Source organism: Capra hircus, chromosome 28 (assembly GCF_001704415.2).
Source record: "Capra hircus breed San Clemente chromosome 28, ASM170441v1, whole genome shotgun sequence".
Classification (NCBI taxonomy): domain Eukaryota; kingdom Metazoa; phylum Chordata; class Mammalia; order Artiodactyla; family Bovidae; genus Capra; species Capra hircus.
This window is the reverse complement of record NC_030835.1, coordinates 6379721-6406091: the sequence shown is the minus strand read 5'-3', so window position 1 is coordinate 6406091 and position 26371 is coordinate 6379721. Positions and strand designations below refer to the sequence as shown.

The following is a 26371-nucleotide window of genomic DNA, read 5'->3' as shown; positions in this document are numbered from 1 at the left end:
CAGAGGACAGAAGCATTAATGTGGTTCCCTAGTGATTTGTAGGATGGCCCTGGTATCTGCTATCATTACCGGTGTTCTTATGGTCATCCTGAAAGGATTTGTACGTGTGGAGTGTGTTTTGTGGTAAAGATTATTATCAGAAAACAGGGATGGCAGTCATCTGGCATAGGTATGCTGTCTCTTTTCCTGCTCATGGCAGATATTGCTGTTTGATCACAATTCTTTACTGCAGAATCTAGATTTCACCTCAGAATCCTTCTGAATGGATTCCTCAGGGCCATTACCACAAAATGAAATTATTACTTTTCAGTCTTGACTTACTATTTATTAAATTAATTTACACTAAGATTATGAGTTTACTTAAAAGTTGAGGGCCTGTCATATTTGTGCTCCTATAGTAGGCACCAAATATGCCCTCATACCTTCTTTCGGGCCAGACAGACACGCATGCAGTTACAAGGCAGACTCGGCTCTATTGGTGGTGTGAAGGGAGTAGAGGAGGATGAAGGATTAGTTTTAACTGGAAAGGTTTGTGAGTGTAGTGCTGTTTCACTTGGAGGGTGGGGTCTTCCAAGTGGTTTTTACAACTTTAGCAAGGGCATAGAAGGTAGGAAGTAGAGGATAGATTTTGAGGAATGATAGGAATGTATCTTGGCTTGAATGGACAGTCCTGCAGCGATAGGGTGGAGCCTAACAGAGAAGCTTGACCTCTGTACAGTGGGTTTGGGTTTTATTTTATTGTTCCTGGGCCACATGTGGTTTCTAATCTGTAGAATGATATGATCAGATCTGTGCTTTGAGAGAATAACTGTTGACAGTCTGTATAGAAGTGAAGTGGAAATCTGGATAGCGGAGGAAGCCTTTATAGTCATGCAGAAAGAGGTGAGGGTGAGAACTAGAGTTGTGGAATGGAAATGCTGAATTCAGTATAAAGTTTTAAAGATAGAATCGATGTGACAGATTAAATTGAGGTTGAAGTTTGGAGAGATTGAAATGGTATCTGTTGACTAAAAGAACCTTTTCTGCTTTTTAATTCAGACTTCTATTTTATGTCTTTTTAAGTATATTCATGTACTATTATAATTTTTAAGAACTTGTTTGATACTGAATATATTTAAAAAAAAAGTTAAGGCAGTTTTTTGGTTAAAACATTTTAAGTGGCAAATATATGGGCATATTTAAAGTACAATAAGCAATAATGATTAACAGTAAAAGAAGCCTTCTTTTCAACAAATTCTCACTTCCCTAGTGGTAATCACTATTAACGATTTCTTGTGTTTAAATATACAGGTGTACACATATCTCTATGTGATATCTTTATTTGTTTATCATGTTACTTTTATAAAAATGGGATTCACTGTACAGATTCTGTAAGTAACAGAAATGAACATGTTCATTCACATGTCCCAAAGATCGAGTCTTTCTGTAGCATATGACAACAAGCAAAATATGCAGACTTGAAATTATTCTTAGTAATCAAAGGTTTAGTACTCTTGCTTAGAAATGATGTAGCAAGCCAAAGATTATCCATTAATTAATTTAGTTTGTCTAAGCTTTTCTTTACTTAAGTTTCTTGGAAATTATCTGTAAGCTGATGTTTTAAGTATATATTTTCTATAAACATAATTATTGTTGAAATAAAATGTTTGTTAGAACAGTCATTCAATTTAAACAGTTTTACATTTTCATAATCTCAAACATTGTGTATGAGTAATATTGGCTTATTTGATCAGTAAGCCTATATACATTTTAGAAAGTTGTTCTAATATAATAGTCACTCTGCCTGCTTCAGCTTAGGTTTCAAAGCTGTGCTGAAGATGTTTTCCTGGACTCTTCTAGGGCATGCCTAAGCAGGTCTTTCCATACAAACTAGGTGATATTGATTAGTTTCCAAGTTTTACTGACTCACCAGTTTCTTCTCACTACTCCTTCTAGGCAGTGTAATCAGGCTAGGAGCGACCATACTGTACGGAATCTTTTTCTGGCCACTACTTTTTAAAATTTAGAGATTTTTTGTTTAAGCATTTTCTTGTTTGATTGTAGCTGGTGGGTTTTTGGCTGAAAAATTACACACACACAAACACATTTTGTATGTCCCTTTTATTTATTATTGAGGTTAGGAAGTTCTGTCATTCTGTTTCACCCCACTATCTTTTATTTATTTATTATTTTTCACTTAAATGTTTGTATGATTTTATAACTATGTACATTTGACATGACTAATAACTAACACGTACATACTTTAGAAACTCTAATTCTTAAGGTCAGAAATTAGAATAGATTTTTTTAATTGAAAAAATAAAACCAACAAATTAAAGACAGTGTCTTAAGATACATAGTTAAAAACAATCAGTGACCCTAAGACATGCATTTTGCTTTTATTTGAATTTTGCTCTTGTCTGTGGTCTTATAACATTTCTGTATAACCACAGAGATCATATAGTGGCCATATTATATTTTTGTTACTGTTGGGACATCTTAATATTTTTAATATTTAATATTAATCTCAATTGTAATGTCATCACACATACTATAATATAGTAAATAGTTACTCAGATAGAGGACTCTGTTTCTCATTTTATGCTCTTGTGTGTACTTTGAACCTTTTTATTGTTTTTTTAATTACCTTTAAAATAAATCTTGAGAGGTTGAGATTAATGGATTAATCAATGTTACTAAATCATTTTGCTTCTCACTCTGGCACTAACTGTAGTGTATTTTTATATTCCTGGATAGATATACTTTTGAGATATTTGTTTAAAATGACAGCTGACATTTTATTCCTTAATGCTAGAATAATTTTTTTGCTGCTGTTGGATTATCTGCATCCTTCCCATAAACTTTAATAATGAAAGTTTAAAGTTTAAAGTTTTTGTAAGAGCGTGTGTGCTTAAAAACAACAACAAAAAAATCACACATTTTTATTTTTAAAGGAGATGTTGTTGTTGTTTAGTCACTCTTTATGACCCCATGGACGGCAGGCTTCCCTGTCCTTCACCATCTCCCAGAGTTTGCTTGAACTCATGTCCGTTGAGTTGATGGTGTCATCCCATCATCTCATCCTCTGTTGCCTCCTTCTCCTCCTGCCCTGTCTTTACCAGCATCAGGGTCTTTTTCAGTGAGTTGGCTCTTCGCATCAGGTGGCCAAAATATTGGAGTTTCAGCTTCAGCATCAGTCCTTCCAATGAGTATTTAGGGTTGATTTCCTTCAGGGTTGACTGGTTTGATCTTGCTGTCCAAGGGACTCTCAAGAGTCTTCTCCAGAACCACAGTTTGAAAGCATCAGTTCTTCATTGCTTAGCCTTCTTTATGATCCAACTCTCAAGTCTGTACATGACTACTGGAAAAACCATAGCTTTGATGCTATGGACCTCTGTTGGCAAAGTGATGTTTCTCCTTTAATGTGTTGTCTAGATTTATCATAGCTTTTCTTCCATGAAGCAAGCATCTGTTCATTTCATGGCTGCAGTCACTGTCCGCAGTGATTTGGAGCCCAAGAAAATAAAGTCTTCCTAAACAGAAAAATAATTTGGGTTAGAAATTGGAAGTTGTGCTATAGAAGTGTTATTTTCTGTACAGATTTATAGTCTAATTTTTATTATTTCTGGATTTTGCTGTCATCATCCATAGCCCAAGTTTATACAAGTGCCTATAAAGATGTTCTTTATTTTCTTTTTATTTTCCGGAAAAAGAAAAAAATTTCATTTTAATCTCCATTTTTAAAAAATAAAGCAAAATTTAAAGACATTAGAATTTACAAATAACCCTAATGATAGCTTTAAAATGTAAAAAGTATTTAACAGACTTGGTTATTCTTTATTTTCTTTTAATATTAAGTTCTTAATTAGTGCATTTAGTATTTATTAAGAGTTCTGTAGGGATCATGAGTAGCTTTTGGGCTTTCCTGCATATAATTATTTAAGAATTTGCATTCATATTATGTGATAATCCATGTTATTATCTTTACTTAGGAATGTTTAATCTATTCTTTTGTCTCCTCAGATTCTGTCAAATTTTAAGAACAAATGCACCGTATAGCTCATGGAAGAGAAAACACAAATCAAGACTTTTTTGGGTTCCAAGTTGCCAAAGTATGGAACAAAATCTGTAAGAAGTACACTGCAGCCAATGCCAAATGGGAAACCTGTTAATTTGTTGGGAACTTCCAAGAGTAGCAGCGTCAAAAGTTACATCAAAAATAATGGCTCTGATTGTTCATCGTCCCATTCATTTAACTGGAGAACAGCAAATAAATATGAGTTTAGTGCACAAAGTCCTGAAGAGCCTAATAATACTCAGAGTTCACATGCTAAAGTAATTAATCCAGAAAAAATTGCACCTACTCAAGGAGTGTTTGATAAAAATGGGATGAAGGGAGGTTTGAAAAATATTTCTCTACTCACGTCAAAGTTAGCAAAGCCATCCACTATGTTTGTGTCATCGACAGAGGAGTTAAACCAAAAGTCTTTGTCCGGACCATCTAATTTGGGTAAATTCACCAAAGGCACATTGTTAGGAAGGACTTCATATGCTTCAGTCAGTGCTCCAAAATCTCAGTTGAATGGATTTTATGGAAACCGATCAGCTGGTAGCATACAAAGGCCTAGAGCAAACTCCTGTGCCACCAGAGGCAGTTCTGGAGAAAGCTTAGCACAATCTCTAGATAATATCAAATCGCTTGCTTGTGAAAAAATGGTAAGGTCACAGAGTTTTTCACATTCCATTCAGAATTCATTCCTTCCACCTTCATCTATAACCAGATCACATTCCTTCAATAGAGCTGCAGATCTTACAAAGCCTTATCAGAACCAACAGCTACCCATTAGAGTGCCTCTGAGGTCAAGTATGCTAACAAGAAATTCCCGGCAGTCAGAAGTCCTCAATGGGAATGAACATTTAGGATTTGGATTTAATAGGCCTTATGCTGCTGGTGGAAAGAAGTTGGCTTTACCAAATGGCCAGGGTGTAACTTCCACTTTCGGTTATAGGATGGTTCATCCCTCTCTTCTGAAATCTAGCCGACCTCCGTTTTCTGGGACTCTCACAGTTGATGGTAATAAAAATTCACCTGCTGACACCTGTATAGAGGAAGACGCTGCACTTGTGGCTAAAGACAGAGCTGTGGATCAGGACCGAGAACTGATTGAAAATGATAGTTATAGAACAGAAAATGACCAGACCATAAAGCGCGATGCTAAAATTAGATACCTGAGTGATGATGTGGATGATATTTCCTTGTCTTCTTTGTCATCTTCTGATAAGAATGATTTAAGTGAAGACTTTAGTGATGATTTTATAGATATAGAAGACTCCAACAGAACTAGAATAACTCCAGAGGAAATTTCTCTCAAAGAAGAAAAGTGTGAAAATGTACCACCAAAAGATATATTTGATTCCCCCAAGGAAAATGAAAAATCCTTCAGTAAAACTGATGAATGGATAGATATAAGTGTCTCTGGTAAATATTAATGTCCTTAATTTTTTTGCTTTCTTCTAGATAATATTGCTGAGTTTATACTTAGGATTATCTTCTGATTAATTTCAAAATACTAACAGTTTCATGGAGGGGTGGATCTGGACACAGTTGGAATGGAGCAACATTTAATGTTCTTGTGACTTTTGTTCCTTGTCCTATTTTTCGTGCTAAAACAACATCCATAAAACATCCATTCCCCTGTAGTATCTTACCTTTGTTCTTTGTCATGCACAGGCTTATTCCTGCTTGTTTCAAAATTATTTTTTTTCCCTGCTTCCTCCAATCAGTGGCATCCTATTTTAAACCATCTCTTCCCTTAGGAACTAGATCACTGCTGTGTGTTGAGTAAAGCTGTACCGAAGGTAAATGGACTAATAGACGTTATGTCCAATCTAATGGATTTTTTTTATCCTAGACAATTTTCATTTTTTTAAAGGAAGACTTAGATTTTCTTGCTTTGCAAATCTAATGGTTATACTTTTGCAGGAGCTTTTTTTTTTTTTTAAAATGAGAGAAGAGAGGTAGCACCTGTTTGACATTTCTTCTTATACTTGGTAATCCTGGTGCTGAACACTGGAGGAAATATATCTCTTTGCCCATCTGGACTGAAAAAGAACAAACTGAGGGTTTGGGTAGAGGCATGTAGTCTGATCAAGGGAGTAGGCTGTCACTGAAGATATGTATAATCTCTTGACTGTCTTGAGGGTCTTCTAGTTAGGAATGACTGCTGGAGCAATTTATTTCCTTATTAAGAAGCAACTGCAAGATTAAATGATAAACACAGAGTAAGGAGTTTCCTGGGCAGTGCTTAAAAATAAATACCCTAGGAAATATTCAAAGAATATGAGGCTTTATTTACATTTCCAGAAATACTGCAGAAGTTAAAGATGGCTCAATGAAATACATTGGGAAATATTTCAGTAGGTTATTTTTAAGCTTTTACACCCTGATTTTTTTATTGTTTAGATTTAGAATATACTAATTATGAATACTTTTTTGCCAGCTTTTGCTATATCAATTTATTAAAGCTTATATTTTTGAAACAATTATATTTTGTGAACTAATAACTTTTTTTCCCCCTCTCTTAAAAATTCAATTGAAGACAGGAGTGAATGTTCAAAACATGCTTCTGGAAATAACTTGATTTCACCAGACACAGATTACAGAGCTGGTTCTTCATTTGAACTCTCTCCATCTGATAGCTCTGATGGAACATACATGTGGGATGAAGAGGGCTTGGAGCCCATTGGAAATGTCCACCCAGTTGGGAGCTATGAGTCCTCCGAAATGAACAGCATAGTATGTATGGATTTATGTACCATTTGGGAACATTTTGTTTACTTTGCTATTAGAGAGACTTGGGATGTTTGGATTTTTGTAAGTTTATGAATTAACTCTCCTAGTCTGAGAAATTCTTAAGGGTCTACAAAATACCTGGTCTTAAATACATAATAAAGCATATATTTGTGTCATATAAAGATTGAGTTAATTATGGTATCATATACATTCATAATGTAGTTGACCTTTGAACAACATGGGTTTGAATTTTGAGGGTCTACTTATCTGTGAATTTATTTCACTAGTAGAAACACCACAGTACTGCACAGTCTGTGGTTGGTTGGGTTTGTGGGTACGGAACTGTGGATGTGGAGAACAGCATATATGGGGTGCCAGCTGTAAGCTAACCATGGATTTTCAACTGTGCAGAGCGTCATCACCTTTAACCTTGTGTTGTTCAAAGGTCAGCTCTACATAAATAAATATACATGCATATATTCACATAGGCATATTGTATTTTTCAGTTTCTCAAGGTAGGGGAAGGCAGTGTCTAGAGATGTTTTTGTCACATTGAGGAGTGCTGCTGGTAAACAATGGGTAGACACTGGGACACTGTTTAACATCCTGTAATTGACAGGATAACACCCACAACAAGGAATTATCCAGCCCAAGACGTCAGTAGTGCTGCTGTTGAGAAGCACTGGGCTAGGCTGTGTTGTGGTAGCATTCTCAATGCCAATTTGCAGTGAGCTAACAGAATGAAAGTTTATTTTTTACTCTTACAAAGTCTGTTGTAGGTCTGGACAACTCTGTAGGGCAGCTGTCTTCGGTGTTCTAAGCCACTTTGATCTTGGGGCTTCATCGTGGCCTTCTGAGACCCTTTGTTCCTTTGGTAATGAGGATGTCACACAAGCAGTTTACTGACAGAGGATTTACACATGCAGTTACTGCTTTGTCCTGCAGATGGCATATGGTCCTTTTACTCACAATTTACTAAACTAAGTTAATCTTATGTATTGAGTGGGCAGAAAGTGTAATTTTCCTGTGTGCCTGGTAGGCAAGGGAACCAGACATATATGTATGTATTTATACACACATATTTTAAGAAAAATTGCTAGTAATGTGGATTATATGCAATGTGAGTAAAGCATAATTGGTGTGATTAAAACTATTCTCTATGATTACTTAATGTATAAAGTACAATTTTCCAGTAGTTGTAAGGAAAACTGGTAGTCCTTGTGGATATATTAAATTCCAGGAAGATTTTAGGTGATGCAATTTTCTGTCTCCATGTAAACCTGTGATTTGAAAAAAAAATAAAGGTCATTACCAGCAGCTTATTAAATTGCACAGACATGGAGAGGACACATACTTAATTTAGAGGCATCATCTTTTATTTTTTTAGATAAAGGAAGTTCAGAAAAGATTACAGTTTAAGAGTGTTACGTGCTGTCTTACTAGATAGAACTTTTTAAGTGAGTAGGATTGGAGTTGAAATGAGCATTGAGTCCAGCAGATGGCAGCAGTCAGCCACCTGGTACTGGACATTTTTCAGACAGTTCATTATTCTTATTACTTAAATGATGAGATAGCCTCTGGAAGAGTTCAGTACATATCTGAATGGACCATTAGTCTCTACAATTCACGAATTTCCTTTTTGGTTATTTGGCCTGTGTATATGAGATGGTAAACAACACAAATATTCATTCTGTGCTTTGCAATGGAATGGTGTCTATGTGTCATTCTCTTTGGATCTAAGAGGAAGACAGTTTGAGAAAGGATGGAGAATTAAGTTGAAAAGAGTGTGATAGTGGGTTTACCATTTTTCTCTAGAATTCTACCAACTTTTTGTTTTTTTACTTTAAATGAACTCTATTAGGTGTATACTTGTTTAGAGTTGTTTCCTTGGTAAATTGGACTTTCAGTCATTGTGTAGTGATCTTCTCTAACCCTCCTTATGCCTTTTGTCTTAAGGCCCCTTTTTTTCAAAATTAGTGTATTTTACCAGATTTATTTATACATTTTTGTTGCCTTTATCATGTATGGTTTTAAATTTTCATGTAAATAAGTTTAGTATTGTTTTTCTTTACAGTTTTTACTGTGTGTGTGTGTATAAGATATCGTTTTCTAGTCCTGGGGCCATACAAAGTACTTAGTATGTTGATGGCTGCTGCTGCTGCTGCTGCTAAGTCGCTTCAGTCATGTCCGACTCTGTGCTACACCATAGACGGCAGCCCACCAGGCTCCCCCTTCCCTGGGATTCTCCAGGCAAGAACACTGGAGTGGGTTGCCATTTCCTTCTCCAAAAGCATGAAAGTGAAAAGTGAAAGTGAAGTCACTCAGTTGTGTCTGACTCTTCAAGACCCCATGGACCGCAGCCTACCAGGCCCTCCATCCATGGGATATTCCAGGCAAGAGTACTGGAGTGGGGTGCCATTGCCTTCTCCGAGTATGTTGAGAGGCAGTATAGCAAATAATTAAGAACCCATTACTGTCATGTACTAATTGTATACTTTTGGATTCTCTGATCCTTTTTTTTTTTTTTTTGTAATAGAATGGGGATAACAGCACATATCTCTAGGGCTCATATTGGGAAGTACATGCCTGAATGTTTTAGCAGCCATGTGATAGTGGTTGTTGAGTATTTTGAGTATCATCTCAGACTACCCCGTAGGATTGCTGGGAACCTTAAATAAGGTCATACATAAAAAAATAATTACTGCCAGGGAAATAGTAAGAGCTCAGTAAATGTTAGCTATTTATTATTATCCTGTTGTTTTCTTTTTTTTTTTTACATTTAAGACTTCCATCTGAAGTTGGTATGAGGCATAATAATTTACCTTCATCAATATTCTTTAATAATATACTTGGGGTGCTGTGCAGAAAAAAAAAGAATTAACATAGCAGCTGAGATTGCCTATCCTTAGAAAGGCTGACCCTTTGCTGGTAAACAGTTCCCTTCAGTTCAGTTCAGTCGCTCAGTCGTGTCTGACTCTTTGTGACCCCATGAATCGCAACACGCCAGGCCTTCCTGTCCATCACCAATTCCCGGACTTCACTCAGACTCATGTCCATTGAGACAGTGATGCCATCCAGCCATCTCATCCTCTGTCTTCCCCTTCTCCTCCTGCCCCCAATTCCTCCCCAGCATCAGAGTCTTTTCCAATGAGTCAACTCTTCGCATCAGGTGGCCAAAGTACTGGAGTTTCAGCTTTAGCATCATTCCTTCCAAAGAAATCCCAGGGCTGATCTCCTTCAGAATGGACTGGTTGGATCTCCTTGCAGTCCAAGGGACTCTCAAGAGTCTTCTCCAACACCACAGTTCAAAAGCATCAATTCTTCGGTGCTCGGCCTTCTTCACAGTCCAACTCTCACATCCATACATGACCACTGGAAAAACCATAGCCTTGACTAGACGAACCTTAATCGGCAAAGTAATGTCTCTGCTTCTTAACATGCTATCTAGGTCGGTCATAAGTTTCCTTCCAAGGAATTAGAGTCTTTTAATTTCGTGGCTGCAGTCACCATCTGCAGTGATTTTTGGAGCCCCCCAAAATAAAGTCTGACACTGTTTCCCCCTCTATTTGGCATGAAGTGATGGGACCGGATGCCATGATCTTCATTTTCTGAATGTTGAGCTTTAAGCCAACTTTTTCACCCTCCACTTTTACTTTCATCAACAGTTCCCTTATGATGACACAAAACTTCCCCTCAGTGGTAAGAGTGGTTCACTGTGCCTTAGCTGCACTCTGTGGTTTATGCTGTGTACCTGCTTTCCTTCTGGAGTTCTGAAGTTTTCATATATCCCAGGCAGAGGGTGCCCATGTCACCAGCCCTCAAAAACAACTGAATTTCTTAGGGACATGTGTAATAGACAACACTTTTCATGTGTTGTTGCAGCTTGTTGGAGGAATTGAGCATGTACATTGATTCTGCTGGGAGAGGACTCAAAGAAGCTAATGCTTCGTTCCTTCAGTTCTGCCCCCTCTGACTTTTCCTTTTCTCGTTTTGTTTCATGTCCTTGTGCTGGAACGCATCTTGGCTGTGAGTATATATGACTGCTGAGCCCTGTGAGCCCTTCTTGTGAACCGTCTAATGTTGGGGATGGTCTTGGGCGCTGACGTAGGCACTGATTCAAAGTCACCTTTGTTCACTGCAGTGTTGTTTTTATTTATCATCTTTCCATCTTTCTATGAGAATCCTTTGAAGTAGGACCTATGGACCAGTTAGTAACTCTTTCTTCAGATTTGGTTGAATTTAGGTGGGTTGAGTAAATTGATATTGATAGGTTGGGAACTAGCTTACTCTCAGTCTGGTATTCTTGATTTTCAGCCTTATATCTACTCAGGATAACCGAGCATTTTAAAACTCAGTAAACTTTATTTGATATTTAACTTTTTTGAATAGGAGATACAGCATTTTTTTTTTTTTGCTTGTAAATATTGTCAGAATCATACTATATTTGCACAGCTTTAAGAGGAAGCATTTTCCGCCGTTGTGAGCACAGCGAACTGTACTCAGAATCATCTTTGCTGTGGTACTGTGACCAATGAAAGAGCTCCCATTGCAGGGGAATTGAGTTCGAATGTCACAATGACTGATTTCCTGACCCTTAAATATCTAGGGATTGATAATTTTAAATCATCACATGGTCTGCTTTTATTTTTGGAAGGATTTTTATGGAAGACTGAAGAAGTGGTTGAACCAGATGTTCCTGGCTTTCTTTTTTTGTTCTATCAGCCTTGACTTATCTTCATATAGTAGGCAGCTTTAACGTCCTTATCATTTAGATAGAACCTTTTTCATTTAAAAATGTAGATTCAAACTCTAGCTTGGAAGCTTTTTACAACCAGTAAGTAGTTATGACTCATGATGCCAACACCTTTTATTGCACGTTTCTTTACCTGTGCATTTGTAAGGGAACAGCTGGCTAGGTTTGGGTTGCTACCTTGGTGACTGATGTTGCTAGACTTTATTGAAACTTAAATGTATGCTAAATGTCATAATATTCCTTGCAGTAATTTATGTGGGAATAGGACTCCCCTAGGTTTTTTTGCATTGAATTTTGAAATTACCTGTGGTCTAGAAATGTAGCAGAGGAATACCAGAGTATCATTTTGGTTTGTATTTGTCATATTTAGTTTTACTGTGCTCAGTTTAATTTCTGTCTACTGTTTCTTTGGGGTGTATTAACAGGAGTCAGCAGGCTACAGCCTTGAGGCTGTCCACTCATTTTTGTAAATCAGTTCAGTTCAGTTCTCAGTTGTGTCTCACTCTTTGTGACCCCATGGACTGCAGCATGCCAGGCTTCCTTGTCCATCACCAACTTCCATCGAGTCGGTGATGTCATCCAACCATCTCGTCCTCTGTTGTCCCCTTCTTCTCCTGCCTTCAATCTTTCCCAGCATCAAGGTCTTTTCTGATGAGTCAGTTCTTTGCATCAGGTGGCCAGAATATTGGAGTTTCAGCTTCAGCATCAGTCCTTCCAATGAATATTTTTGTAAATAAATTTATGTATATTTATATATGTGGATAAATTTTTGTAATAAATTTACATGTAGTCTGGCTGCTTTTGTGCTACTCTGGCAGTGCTGAGTAGTTACAACAGACTGTATTGCACACAAACCTAAAATATTTACTCTCTGAGCTCTAAGAGATAGTTTGCTGACCCTTATATTAGAACACTGCAAATAAATTTTAAAGATTCAGAGATTAACTTTTTAAACCAAATAAAATTCTACGGAAACTTCTTAGGCATTCAGTTTTCTCTGTGTTGTCCTTGCTAAGCCATCATCCTCTGGCTCCCAATGGGAGGCAACCATTGATATATTTAACATATTTGAGTGACCGTCATGGGCAGAGCACTGAGGATACAGTGATCAAGACAGCTGCAGGTTCTGTTTTGGTGCTTACATTCTGTTGAGGCACCAACAGAGGCATGTAGTTGAAGTATTTAGCTAACTCATTAATTTTCTTCAATTGATAAGTGAGGAAAGTGCTGCAAAGGAAAATTACCAAGTGAAAGTATATTGCTGGAACACCTAGTCTGGTGTGGGTGTTAAATAAGGTTTTTTAAGAAAATGATGGTTAGGCTTAGTTGGCCCAGGGAATATAGTAAGTTGGTTAAAAGGATATATGTGATTGGAAGAACGTTGGTTTTAAGCTGGAAAGGGGCATAACTTGATTTACATTTTCAAAATACTTTGTATAAAGATCGAACTAGAAGAGAGGCAAACAGCGTGCTGGAAGCTGCCATTCATGTGAGGAGTGGTAGTGGCTTGGACTAAAGTGGTGGCAGAGGGCAGCTTAGAGGAATCTGCAGTTTTGAAAGTGGGTTTAGAGGGTACGAGTGATTAAATTCCATTACTCATTGACTGTAAGGGTGAAAAGTGTGACCTCCTCACTTTTAAAAGTTATGATTAGTACTGCTGTTATTCATTCTGCCAAAATCACCCTAAATTGCCAGTTTGACTCATTTTCCTGATAGTTTTCCCATTCCTTATAATGTCAAACCTAAACTACTTGACTGGCTCTCCATCGCCTGTTCTACTTTACACAGGTCTATCTAGTTGCTTTTAATCTCCAGATCCTACTGCATGCCTTGAATATAGTGATGGCATCTCTCTCGCATCACTCTTCTAGGTTTCTGGCACTCAATAAGGACTCAATATGCTTGTGGAAACAGTGTCATGATGATGTGCCATTTAATTCAAAATAAATGGAAACACTTAAAACTAAATATAATGTTTAATATTCAGTGGTTTTTCCATGCGCATTGTGACATAACCTATTTACAGAGTATGTTTCTAAGGTACTACGTGTCATAATAGCAAGTTGCAAATAGCTAAAAATGTGACAGTAGCATAAACTGATAGTGGAGGGACAGCTTACAGAAAGTTGAGGCCGACGTAATATAGGTAAATGAACATGTCAAACACAGTGATACTTTCAGTATACTCTGATACATACTTTCAGTATGCTCTGATACAGAATGCAGAACTTGAACTCATGGAAGGGATCTGTTACAAATAAGGGGAACAGAATGAATTGAGGAAACTAAATTTTTCTTAATTTCCTTTTTATTGGCTAGACTAGTGAATTTGCCATGCCCATTTAGTTACTAACATAGGTTCTTGGCCTGTTAATGTAGCTTTTAGGTTTAAAAACAAAGTTTAAGTTTATTTTATATAGTTGTTGTAACCCTTTAAACATAATATTTTTCTTCATTCTGTATTATAATTTCTTATAGATTAAATCTGTTTAATATGAAGTTCAATTCAGTAATTATTTATTGAGCTTCTGGTATGTCTCAGGCATACTGTTCAGTGCTAAAGTTACTGAATATATGTAAGGCTTGTCTTTATTTATGGATTTAAAATCTAGTATGATAAATGGTTATAAATATGTAGTCGTAGTGTAGTTTTTAAGTGATAATCGTGCATGCTCTGTTAGCATCTGTGTGATATGCTATGAGGAAGTGACAGCTGAGTTGTTTTGAAGAATGGATACAAAGATGACCAGTTGGTCAAAGAAAAGGGAAGGTGAGTGTTTTGGGCATAAAGAATAGCATGTACCTGGAGGGACCACAAAATCATGATGTATGAGAGGAATATCTGCATTGCTAAGACTACGATGTGTGAAGTAGAGAGTGGTTAGAGATGAAGCTATGAAATTAAGAAAATGAAAAGGAAGAAAAATCTTGTATCTCAAATCAGAAAGACAGATGTTTACAAATCAGGTTTTAGAATAAGGCAGATATAATTTAAATTTTACATCAACATCTGTATTTCAGATCTTTATACATACCAGTCTGTATATTAACCTTTAGTAGAGTGTTTTTTCTGCACATTTTTAAATTTTTCACAAACATGGAATTATTGGACTATCTAAAACTTCTGGGTCAAAGCCCCCATTTCAGAGAAAAAGTGAGTTTAAAAGTAGTTTGTTAAAAATAAAAAGAATAAGTAGTTCACTACAAAGTCCTTTTTACCTAGCAGAGAACTTGGCATTAGAGTAGATGCATAATTAGGTAATATTTATGAATAAAATACTGAATTCCATGAGTTGGATCAGATAGACGTTATGAACTACTTAATGAGGATGCTGAGGCTGAGTAGTTAAATGTGTTTACTAATTAAATGAAATTTGGGCTTCCCTGGTGGCTCAGATGGTAAAGAGTCTGCCTGCAATGCAGGAGACCCGGGTTCAATCCCTGGATCCAGAAGATCCCCTGGAGAAGGGAATGGCTACCCACTCCAGTATTCTTGCCTGGAGAACCCCATGGACAGAGGAGCTTGTTGGGCTACAGTCCATGGGGTCAGAAAGAGTTGGATACAACTGAGCAGCTAACACAGGAGTTATTGAAGTTGCTGTTCTAACCTAAGTGAGTAGTCACTTGAGAGTTGTTCATTTGTACTCCCACAGGATATACCTTTACCCATTAGAGGATGGTGCTCACGTGGAATCCCTTTGCCTTTAGCCTTTTGGGCTCCGTTCATTTCCACAGTTACTTAGGATAATGTTTTATGCCCCTCACCGCCTGCAGTGAGATGGTTTCATAAAATTAAAAAAAAAAATTGTATGCATCAAGATTTACTCTTGTGTGCTATAAAAATCACTGAATTTTGACAAATGCTTAATGTCTTATTTCATAAAGAATAGTTTCACCATCCTAAAATGTCCCTATATTTCATGTGTTTATCCCTCCCTGCAATGAACCCCTTGCAAACACTAATGTATATAGAATATCTCTATAATTTTGCCTTTTAAAGAATGCCATATAATTAAAATCATACAGCATATAGCTTTTTCATATTCATTTAGCAATATGCGTTTAAGACTGATGCATATCTTTTTATGGCTTGCTACTCCATTTCTTTTTATTGATGAATAATATTACATTGTATGGATTACCACAGCTATCAAAGGACATTTTGGTTGCTTCATTTTTGGCCATTATGAATAAAGCTGCTGTAATTGATCTGCAGATATTTATGTGGACAGGTGTTTTCATTTCATTTGGGAAAATACCAGAGTGCAATTGCTCAATCATGTGGTAAGACTGTACCAATCTGTTTTGCAAAGTGGCTGTACCAAATTGCATTCCCACTGACAGTGTGTGAGAGTTCTAGTTCTCCGTTCTCACCAGCAATTGCTATCGTCAGTGTTTTGTTTTTAGGCATTCTAGTAGGTATACAGTAGTATTCTGTTATTGCTGTAAATTTGGAAATTCCCTAGCAGCAGAACGTTCACATGTGTTTGTCATCTGTATATCTCTTAAGTGTCAGTTTAGTACCTTTTGTCCATTTTTAAGTTGATTTCTTGTTACTGAATTTTAAGAGTTCTTTGTATGCTCTGGATGTGTCTGTTATTAGATATGGGATTTGCATGCGTCTCTCCCAGCCTGTGCCTGGTCTTTTCATCCTCTTTAAAGTGTCTTTCACAGAGCAAAGTTTTAATAAATTCCAACTTAATTTTTTTTCTTCCACAGATCATGCTGTAGGTTGTATTATTAAAAATCATCACCAAACTCAAGGTCATATACTTTTTCTACTTTGTTTACTTCAGTAAGTTTTATAGTCTAGTATTTTGCATGTTCGTCTGTGATCCATATTGAGTTAGTTTTTGTGTAACACCCATATTTGGGTTAATTTTTTTGCGAGAAGTTTTGTCTAAGAGTTTGAGCGCTATTTGTTGAGAAGACTATACTTTCTGCATTGAATTACCATTGTTCTTGTGTCAGAATCAGTTGAGTGTATGTGTGTGGGCCTCCTTTTGAGCTCACTGTTGTGTTTTGTTGATCTGTGTGTCTATTCTTTCGCCAGTAACATACTGTCTTAATTATTGCCTTGTTAATGTCTTATACTAAGTCTTGTGTTGTATAATAAAGAATTCAGCTGACTTTTGTTCTCAGTTTTTGTGTGGGAGCTTCTACATCTTTGGAATTTCCCAAGTGATAGGGGTGTTTTTGTTCATGGTGGGTCCTGATAGTTTATGCTAACGAGGTGACTGAGGCTGGGGGTAGGACATGCAAGAAAAACCAAACATGCAGTTAGAAAGTTGGGGTCTTGAGCCCTCTGATAGTTTGACCTCTAGGGAGCAAGGGAACTGGGCTGGAGATTGCGTTTAGTCATGCGGCCCATGATTCAACCTCGGATGCCTTTGTAACGAAACTCCAGTGAAAAGTCTGGAACCATACTTTCTGCCTATTGTTATTCATCAGTTTGCCAAGGAGGTGACCTATTCTGACTCCATGGAGAGGGAACACGGAAGCTTCACGTTTGGGACCACCCTAGACTTTGCCCTGTGTGTCTCTTCTTTTGGCTGGTCATGATTTATACCACGTGGACTATAATGCAAGTGTAATCATAAAGTATAGTCCTTTGCTGAGTGTTGTAAGTTGTTCTGGTGTACAGCCTGATGGAGTAGTCTGTCGTTTAGTTGCTAAGTCATGCCCGACTCTTTTGCGACCCCATGGACTGTAGCTCACCAGTCTCCTCTGTCCGTGGGATTTCCCAGGTAAGAACGCTGGAATGGGTTGCCATTTCCTCCTCGGGATCTTCCTGACCCAGGGATCAAGCCAGCGTCTCCCACGTTTTTATGGGCAGATTCTTTACTGCTGAGCCACCAGGGAAGCCTTGAGGGAGGATTGGGAACCTCCAGTGTTGTAGTCAGGTAGGAAGTACAGGGCCTGGGAACTCCTGAGGTTTTTTGGCCAATGGTGTCTGAATTAAATGTTAGTCTTGTGTAAGACTGTGCCATTAACCTGTGAAGTTTGTGCTAACTCTGGATAGCTAATGTCAAAAGTTATTGTAGTTGGTGTCAGAAAAAAATGAAATATGCTACATCTAAACTGACTGAAACATGTGGGAAGCAAAAGGATTAAAGGACTGGGAATGAAGAAATTTTGATTCTTGGATGTCTGTGTAGTCAGTGATCATATGAAACTGCAGCTGTGCTGTGATCTATCACTAAAGGCAAAAGTTCTGAGATAGAATTTAGAAATGGTGGTAGCCACAACCCCCAATGAGGTGACTCACTGGATACAGAAGAAAATGCAGAATAATAAGAAACAAACTGAATATATTATACATTGGCTATTGTTACTTGTAATAGCTAGAATGAAAGTAATACAGAGTGCTGGGGCTGATCGTGATGCTGGACCAAGCTTAGATTTCAGCCTGATCTACTACCAGTAGCTTTAGAGCCAACCCTAATGGGAACGATTATTCTAGGACAAAAGGCAGTACTCTTATGAACACCGGTTACCAGGAAGGTAGTAAAGTTAGGGAGAGGATGAAACCGTAAAACTACTGAAACCAAGGGTTATAGTGCTGGGGAGTAGTCTTATATTGTGGTCTGTGTCATCAACTTCCTGAAGAACTTTTATTAAATGGATTGTGAGAGTGACTAGTGAGTAGTATATTTGGTTTTAAGTGCTTCAGAGTGGAAGAGAGTATTGGGTTGATATAGGTAGGACCCACAACTCACTATAGAACCATCACAGATGGCTGTTCATAGTAGGGTACCTGGGGGAGTGGGTAGCCTGGTGGACTGGATAAAACCTACTGTAATTTGTGTACCTGAGAAGAGAGACTATGTTTCTTCCATAAATGCCAAGTGGAACATCACAGATGACGGGGCTGTGCCCCCTATAGCAAGCCATGCTGGATTGACTTTATGATGATTGTATTATTTTTCTACTGAATATGCCCCATAGTCAGGTCATATCGACTCTTGTGATTAAGAGGACTCCTTTTACATGGGCACCTCATGAAACCATACTGTCATAAAACCAAGCAGCTGTCTGAAAAGCCTTATTAGTTTTGCTGTCTCAGTTTCCCTTATTGATACTGAAGGTAAAAAAAAAAAAAGAGTCATTAACAAGAAAAAGGAGGAAAACAGAAGGGGAGAGCCAAGGGATTTGTCCCAGTAGGGGTTGATATTTATGAGAAGTGGGGTGAATATATGGGACACTGGTGAGGTTAAGACAAAGATGTTAAAACAGCACTGTTGAACATTGAGTGTCCCAAGAGGAGCCGATGCTGGTTCTACAACGCCAAAGAGACCTCAGCAACACCATTCTGTTTATCTCAGTTTGAAGGAATTTTAAAAGCTGACAAAGATGAAAACGAGGACTCTGACCTGGAATCACCTGGGACAGTAATCTGGTAGATTAGACAAAATGAAGATAGATGGACAAAAGGGACAAAGTCCCTTGGCTCTTACCCTCTGGGGACGAAGAGACCTTTCTGTACTCCTTGACACAGATATCCATGTACTTTGGTATCGAAACATGTTGATGAACAAGTCCTAAACTGGGACCCCTTTTAGACTGAGAGAAAATAGTAATGCTTGGGTTGATGGATTAAGGTGAAAGTTCCAAGTGAAAGTTAAGCAGGTTTTATGTAAAGTAATTGGTCCTGTTAACTGAATGTTTTATGGAAAAGGATATTATGCCCTGGGTAGTATTGTGAAGCCAAAAGTTTGATAAAATCTTAATAGAGGCTACTGTTAGGAATGCATAATTGGTGGTCCTATGAAGGTCTGAGAGTAATAATTCCACCACTAAAAATACAATTCTTAAAAACAGCTTGAGGATTTTTATCTTTATCTCTTTGAAATAGTTTCTCTCTGAATGGTTATTCCATGAACTTGATACACAAGTTAGACTTGTGTATATTATTTTACTTTTGATTTTTAGGGATTCGTTTAAGCATTATTTGCAATAGTAGAATATTGAAAACAGCATAAACCCCCAAATAACATTCATATTACATAGGAATAGCATATTATAGAGGCTAAATAGGGGAAACAGTATGAAAATAAAGATGTTTGTTTAAAAGTTTCAAAATTTTATTTTTTAATTAAATTAAAAACTAAAGATTTATTTATAAAATAATTGTAATTTATTAAATTTATTTTAAAAATAATTAAGTATTTAATTTTAAATCAGTAATTAATTACTTAATTATTTAATTTTGTATTGGTAATTTTAGTTAATACTCTATTTTAAATCAATAAATCTTAACAATAATAATTTAATTATTTTAATTTAAGGTCAACAATTTATTTCGTTAATAATTTATTATTTAATTTTTAGAAAAAGTAAGCCAATATGAATATATTTACCACCCTTCAACTTCTAAGCATATACATTATGCTTTTGCTATTACAACTAGTTGTTGAATAAATTGCCTTGTCTTTTTGTATTTTGGGGATAGATGTATAGAATTGTGATACTGTATTAAAGGTTAAATGTACAAGCAATTTTCTTAGATATTTGAGTAATATTTTTAAATTTTCAAAAGCTCTTTTTTATTCTTGAGTGAAATTTCTTTCAACATAAATGGTTAATTTTATGTTGAATGAAATTGCATTAGAAATGGATTTAGAAAAGGCAGAGGAACCAGAGATCAAATTGCCAACATCCATTGGATCACCGAAAAAAGCAGGAGAGTTCCAGAAAACATCTATTTCTCCTTTATTGACTACACCAAAGCCTTAGACTCTGTGGATCACAACAAACTGTGGAAAATTCTTCAAGAGATGGGAATACCAGACCATCTGACCTGCCTCCTGAGAAATCTGTATGCTGGTCAAGAAGCAACAGTTAGAACTGGACATGGAACAACAGACTGGTTCCAAATCAGGAAAGGAGTACGTCAAGACTGCATATTGTCACCCTGCTTATTTAACTTCTATGCAGAGTACATCATGAGAAATGCTGGGCTGGCTGAAGCATAAGTTGGAATCAAGATTGCCGGGAGAAATATCAATAACCTCAGATATGCAGATGACACCATCCCTATGGCAGAAAGTGAAGAAGAACTGAAGAGCCTCTTGATGAAAGTGAAAGAGGAGAGTGAAAAAGTTGGCTTAAAACTCAGCATTCAGAACACTAAGATCATGGCATCCAGCCCCATCACTTCGTGGCAAATAGATTGGGCAACAATGGAAAACAGTGAGAGACTATTTTTGGGGGCTCCAAAATCACTGCAGATGGTGACTGCAGCCATGAAATCAAAAGATGCTTGCTCCTTGGAAGAAAAGCTATGACCAACCTAGATAGCATATTAAAAAGCAAAGACATTGCTTTGCCAACAAAGGTCCATCTAGTCGAAGCTATGGTTTTTCCAGTAGTCATGTATGGATGTGAGTTGGGCTATAAAGAAAGCTGAGCACTAAAGAATTGATGCTTTTGAACTGTGGTGTTGGAGAAGACTCTTGAGAGTCCCTTGGACTGCAAGGAGATCCAGCCAGTCAATCTTAAAGAAAATCAGTCCTGAAGATTCATTGGAAGGACTGATGCTGAAGCTGAAACTCCAATGCTTTGGCCACCTGATGCGGAGAACTGACTCACTGGAAAAGACCCTGATGCGGGGAAAGATTGAAGGCAGGAGGAGAAGGGGGCAACAGAGGATGAGAGAGTTGGATGTCATCACTGACTCAATGGACTTGAGTTTGAGAAAGCTCCAGGAGTCGGTGATGGACAGGGAGGCCTGGTGTGCTGCAGTCCATGGGGTCACAAAAGGTTGACACAACTGAGCAAGTGAACTAAACTGAAAGTGAACATTTCAGTGGCAGTTAGTGTGTTTGCAGTATTGTGTAACCACTACCTCTCTTTAGTTCCAAAACACTTCATCAGCCCTCAGTAAACTTTATACTCATTTTTTAAGTAGTTACTCCCCTTTCACCCCTTCCCAGCCTCTGAAAACCATCAATCTGCTTTTTGTATTAATTTATCTATTTTGGATATTTCATATATGGAATCATACAATATGTGACCTTTTGTGCCCAGATCTTTTACTTATCAGAACGTTTTTGAGCTTCTTCTATATTTTTGTAGCGTGTATTAAGAGTCCATCCCTTTTTAAAGTTGAATAATATTCCATCATATGTACATGCCATTCATCCATTGATGGACATAGTACATATGGGCTGTTTCTGCTATTTCGTTGTGAATAATACTGCTGTGAACATGTATGTACATGTATCTGCTTCAAATTTTTAAGGTGTATATATATATATATATATATATATATATATATATATCTTTGATTGAGATTGTTAGACTATGTAGTAATTCTGTGTTTAACTTTCTGAGCAGCTGCTGAACTGTGTGTTTTTGTTTTTTTTAACTATGGCTGAATCATTACATTTCCACCAGCAAAGTGTAAGTCTTCTAGTTTTTCTACGTACTTGATGGCACTTGCTTACTGTTTTTTGTTCTTTTTTTTTTTTTTTTTTTTAATTATAGTCAACCTACTGGATATTAAGTGGCATTCCATTGTGGTTTTGATTTATTTACATTTCCTAAATAAATAATAATGTTGAACATCTTTTTGTGTGCTTATTGGATATTTGTATATCCTTTTCAGTTAAAGTCTATTTAAGCCTTTTGCTCATTTAAAAAACTGAGTTATTTGTGGTTTTATATACCCTGGATACTAGACTCTTGTTTGATATGATTTGCAAGTATTTTCTTTCATCTTATAGGTTTTCTTTTCACTTTATTGATAATGTCCTTTGATGCACAGAAGTTTTTTTTTTCTTTCACAAAAGTTTGTAATTTTGATGAATCCAATTTATTTTTTCTTTTATTGCTTCCACTTTTGATATTGTACCTAAGAATTTATTGCCCAATGCAGAGTCATGAAGATTCAGGTTCTTTCATGCTACCACACACATTTTATAATTATTTGTTCTAGTTCTGTGAAAAATGGTGTTAGTATTTTGATAGTGATTGCATTCAATGTGTAGATTGCCTTGGGCAGTATGGTTATGTTAACAATGTTAATTCTTCCACTCCATGAACACGTATCTCTCCATCTGTCTGTGTCATCTTCAGTTTCTTCACTGTCTTATAGTTTTTCAAAGTAAAAGTCATTTTCCTATATATTTTATTCTTTTTGATGCAGTTGTAAATGGGATTGTTTTCTTAATTTCTCTTTTTGATAGTTTGCTGTTAGTGTACAGAAATGCAACAGATTTCTGTATATTAATTTTATATCCTGACACTTCAGTGAATTAATTTATTGTTTTCTGGTGGTGTCCTTAGAATTTTCTGTATATAGTATCATGTCATCTATAAACAGTGACAGTTTTACTTTTTACTTTCCAATTTGATTTCCATTTATTATTTCTTTTCCTTGTCTGATTGCTGTGTCTTGGACTTTTAATACTATGTTAAATAAAAGTGGCAAGTGTGGGCATCTTTGTCTTGTTCCTGATCTTAGAGAAAATGCTTTCAAGTTTTCACTACTGAGTATGATATAAGCTTTAGGCTTATCATATATAGTTTTTATTATGTTGAGGTATGTTCTCTCTATACCCACTTTCTGGAGGGTTTTTAATTGTAAGTGGATGTTGAATTTGGTTAAAAGCTTTTTCTGCGTCTATTGAGGTGACCTTATGGTTTTATTAATCAGTTTGTTAATGTATTATATGACATTGATTGATGTGCATATATTAAGCCATCTTTGCATCTTTGGGATAAATCCCACTTGATCAACGTGTGTGATTCTTTTACTGTGTTGTTGAATTTGATTTGCTAGTGTTCTGTTGAGGATTCTTTCTTGTGTTGCTAGAAACTTCCTCTAGAGTGCTTTTGCTGCATCTCATAGATATGGGATCATTGTGTTTCCATGTTTATTTGTCTCCAGGTTTTTTTTTTTCCCTTTGATTTCTTCTGTGACCCAGTGTTTGTTCAGTAGCATATTCTTTCACTTCCATATGTTGTGTTTTTTTTTTCTTTCTTATAGTTGATTTCTAGTGTCATAATGTTATAATGGGAAAAAATACTTTATGTGATTTCAGTTTTCTTAAATTCATCGATACTAGTGTTGTGGCCTGTGGTATGATCTGACCTGGAGGATGTTTCATGTGCACTGGAAAGGGGTGTGTATCTTGCTGTTTTGAATGGCATGTCCTGTAGATAATTATTACATTCAGAGACTAATGCATTCTTTAAAGCCAGTGTTTCCTTCCTAATTTTCTATCTGGATGATATGTTGATGCACATGGGGTTTTAAGGTCCTCTACTGTTACTGTATTACTGTCAGTTTCTCCTTTTGTGTTTGTATAATTATTTCCAGTATTTACGAGTTTTTCACTTAAATTGTTATACTTTCACCTCCAGAATTTCTATTTTTCATTACCTTATGCTCTATATTTTCATTGATATCCCGTACTGAGATTTGAGCATATTTAAGATGGTTGATTTAAAGCCTTTGTCTATTAAGTTCAGTGCTTGTGCTTCCTCAGGGATCATTTTTGTTAGTTTTTTCTTTTTCCTTTCTGTGATAGATACTGCTTTCTTTGCATGTCTCTAAAAAGGTTTTTGTTGAAAGCTAATCATTTTAAATATTTTAATTTAGCAACACTGGAAATCATATCCTTCGTCTTCCTTAGGGTTTGTTTTTGTTACGTTTTTGTAGGCTATAGTATAGTGTTTATTTTAGTGACTTTTCTAAAATAGAGAAGAGAGTGAATTTCTTCTCTTCTTGTCATGTGTGGTCTATGAAGTATGTGCTACTTTAGTTTATGTTTATTGAGTGTTTTATGCAGAGATTTCCTTGAATACCAAGTGGCAAATAATAAGAAAGAAAAAAAGAGGGAAGAGGGAGAGTAAGAGAAAGGGATTAAGGGAAAAAAGAAGATAAGGAGGCAGAGAAAGAAAAACAGAATTAAAAGGAAAGTGAATTAAAAGACCTTACAGTCAAATTGAAAAAAAAAAAGAAAAGAAAAACCCTCCCAGTGACTCTGTCTGTACATTGGCCCAGTGTTGGAACAGCCCTTCAGTACTCAGCCTGGCCATTTACCCATTTACAATTCTAATTTGCTCGTTTTTTCTGGGCTAGAGATCAGCCAGAGGTGAAAGCTTTGGGTTTTCTTACTTAGGTCTTTACTGAGAATACATTCTTCCCTAGGCAATTTTTGTGGCTTCTGAAATTCACAACATTTACTTAGTTTCCCAAAGAAATTCTCTCCCCAGCCTTTTTTTCTCGGTCTTTTAGTATTCTATGTCTCAACTATAATCTTTTGTCCCAGGGTGATATGGATTATTTATTTGACTTAAAATGTTTTTGACTAGTGCTCACAGCTTTTCTGCCTGAGTGAATTCCAAGTTGGGCAAAGCAATGATAAGCACTTTGTATTAGTCATTCAGGTAACCTCAGACAGGTTAGAGCAGACAGATACACCATTTCATGAATAAATTTGCCACCGTGCTCTTTGGAACCAGTAGCAGAATCCCACACTAGAAAGATCTGCCTTAAGTCTGCAGTCAAGCTGGGGAGGAGCATATGGGAAAAGCCAAACTCAGTAGTGATTGGAATGCAGATCATTACAGCAGTTTTGGCAAATGGTTTAGCAGTTACTTATGAAGTTAAACATAGACTCACTATATCACCCAACAATCCTACTCACCTGGGTATTTACGCTAAAGAAATGAAAGCTTATGTTCACACAGAAACCTATACGTGAATGTTCCTAGTAGCTTTATTTATAATAACTGAAAACTTGAAAAACCAAAACATCCTTTAGTGAGTAAGTGGATATGCAAACTGGTATGTTCATGCAGTGAAACACTTAGTTTTGTTTAGTTGCTGAGTTATGTCCAACTCTTTGTGACCTCATGGACTGTAGCCCGCCAGGCTCCTCTGTCCATGGAATTTCCCAGGCAAGAATCCTGGAGTGGGTTGCCATTTCCTCCTCCAAGGGATCTTCCTGACCCAAGGATTGAACCCGTGTCTCCTGTGTCTCCAACATTGGCAAACAGATTCTTTACCACTGAACCACCAGGGAAGCCCTACTCATCAGTAAAAGAAGTAACGTTATTGATATATTCAGTCAATTTAGGTTAATCATAAAGGCATTCTGCTGAGTGAAATAAGCCAGCTCCAAAAGGTTACATACTGTATGATTCCATTTATCTGATATCCTTAAAAGACAAAAGTAGTGATGGAGAACAACAGATCACTGTCTGCTAGGGGTGATGGGGGGAAGAGGGTGTAATTATAGCTGGATAGTACAAGGAAGTATCTTTGGGTGAAGAGATTATGTGTCTTGATTACATTGGTGTTTACACAAACTTATATGTGTTTTAAAATTCATAAACTTTATAACAAAAAAAATTAATTTTACTGCATGGTGATTAATAGAAACTGGTGATGGTGTCCTTCGTTTGTCAGAATCATTTAGGCTTTCTCCAGTTTATTAGTGGAGGAGAAATTCATAGAAGGAAGCCCTGGCCCACCATCTCTTAGTTCATTCTTCTTGAATGAAAAAGCATTCTCAGAGACCAAGGAAGTTTTGTACACTTCTGCTAATATGTGTTCAGTCAGGGTTTTAATTCCAGTGGGACTTGTGGGAAGCCTCTGGAAGCCAGAGAGTATACAAATTTAGCTTTTCATTATCGTACTCTCAGCTGATGGTTGTGCTAGATGGTCTCCCAACTAAACCAGGTGTATGTGGATGTTGGCTCCCAACAAATGCAAGCTTGCCAGCGAGGGGAAGAGCCTGCCATCACAAACATGGGACGGAAACTCTTTCCCATGTTAAGCAGTCTCCATGTTTATATGGCTTCCTTTCTTCCTGTAGTAATGCATTTCCTGG

General features: G+C 36.7%; 1 protein-coding gene across 8 annotated transcripts in view; it reads left to right on the top strand.

Moving 5' to 3' along the window:
• CCSER2 (coiled-coil serine rich protein 2) overlaps window positions 1–26371 on the top strand; it is a 162523-nt gene that overhangs the window by 32622 nt on the left and 103530 nt on the right. For all 8 annotated transcript variants that reach the window (XR_001917397.1, XM_018042346.1, XM_018042347.1 and 5 more), the window contains 2 exons: window positions 4003–5458; window positions 6579–6775. Coding sequence is in view for 7 of the 8 variants with exons in the window: in XM_018042346.1 (XP_017897835.1) it covers window positions 4042–5458; window positions 6579–6775 (1614 nt within the window). In the remaining variant the exon portion in view is untranslated. The remainder of the gene's footprint in view (window positions 1–4002; window positions 5459–6578; window positions 6776–26371) is intronic.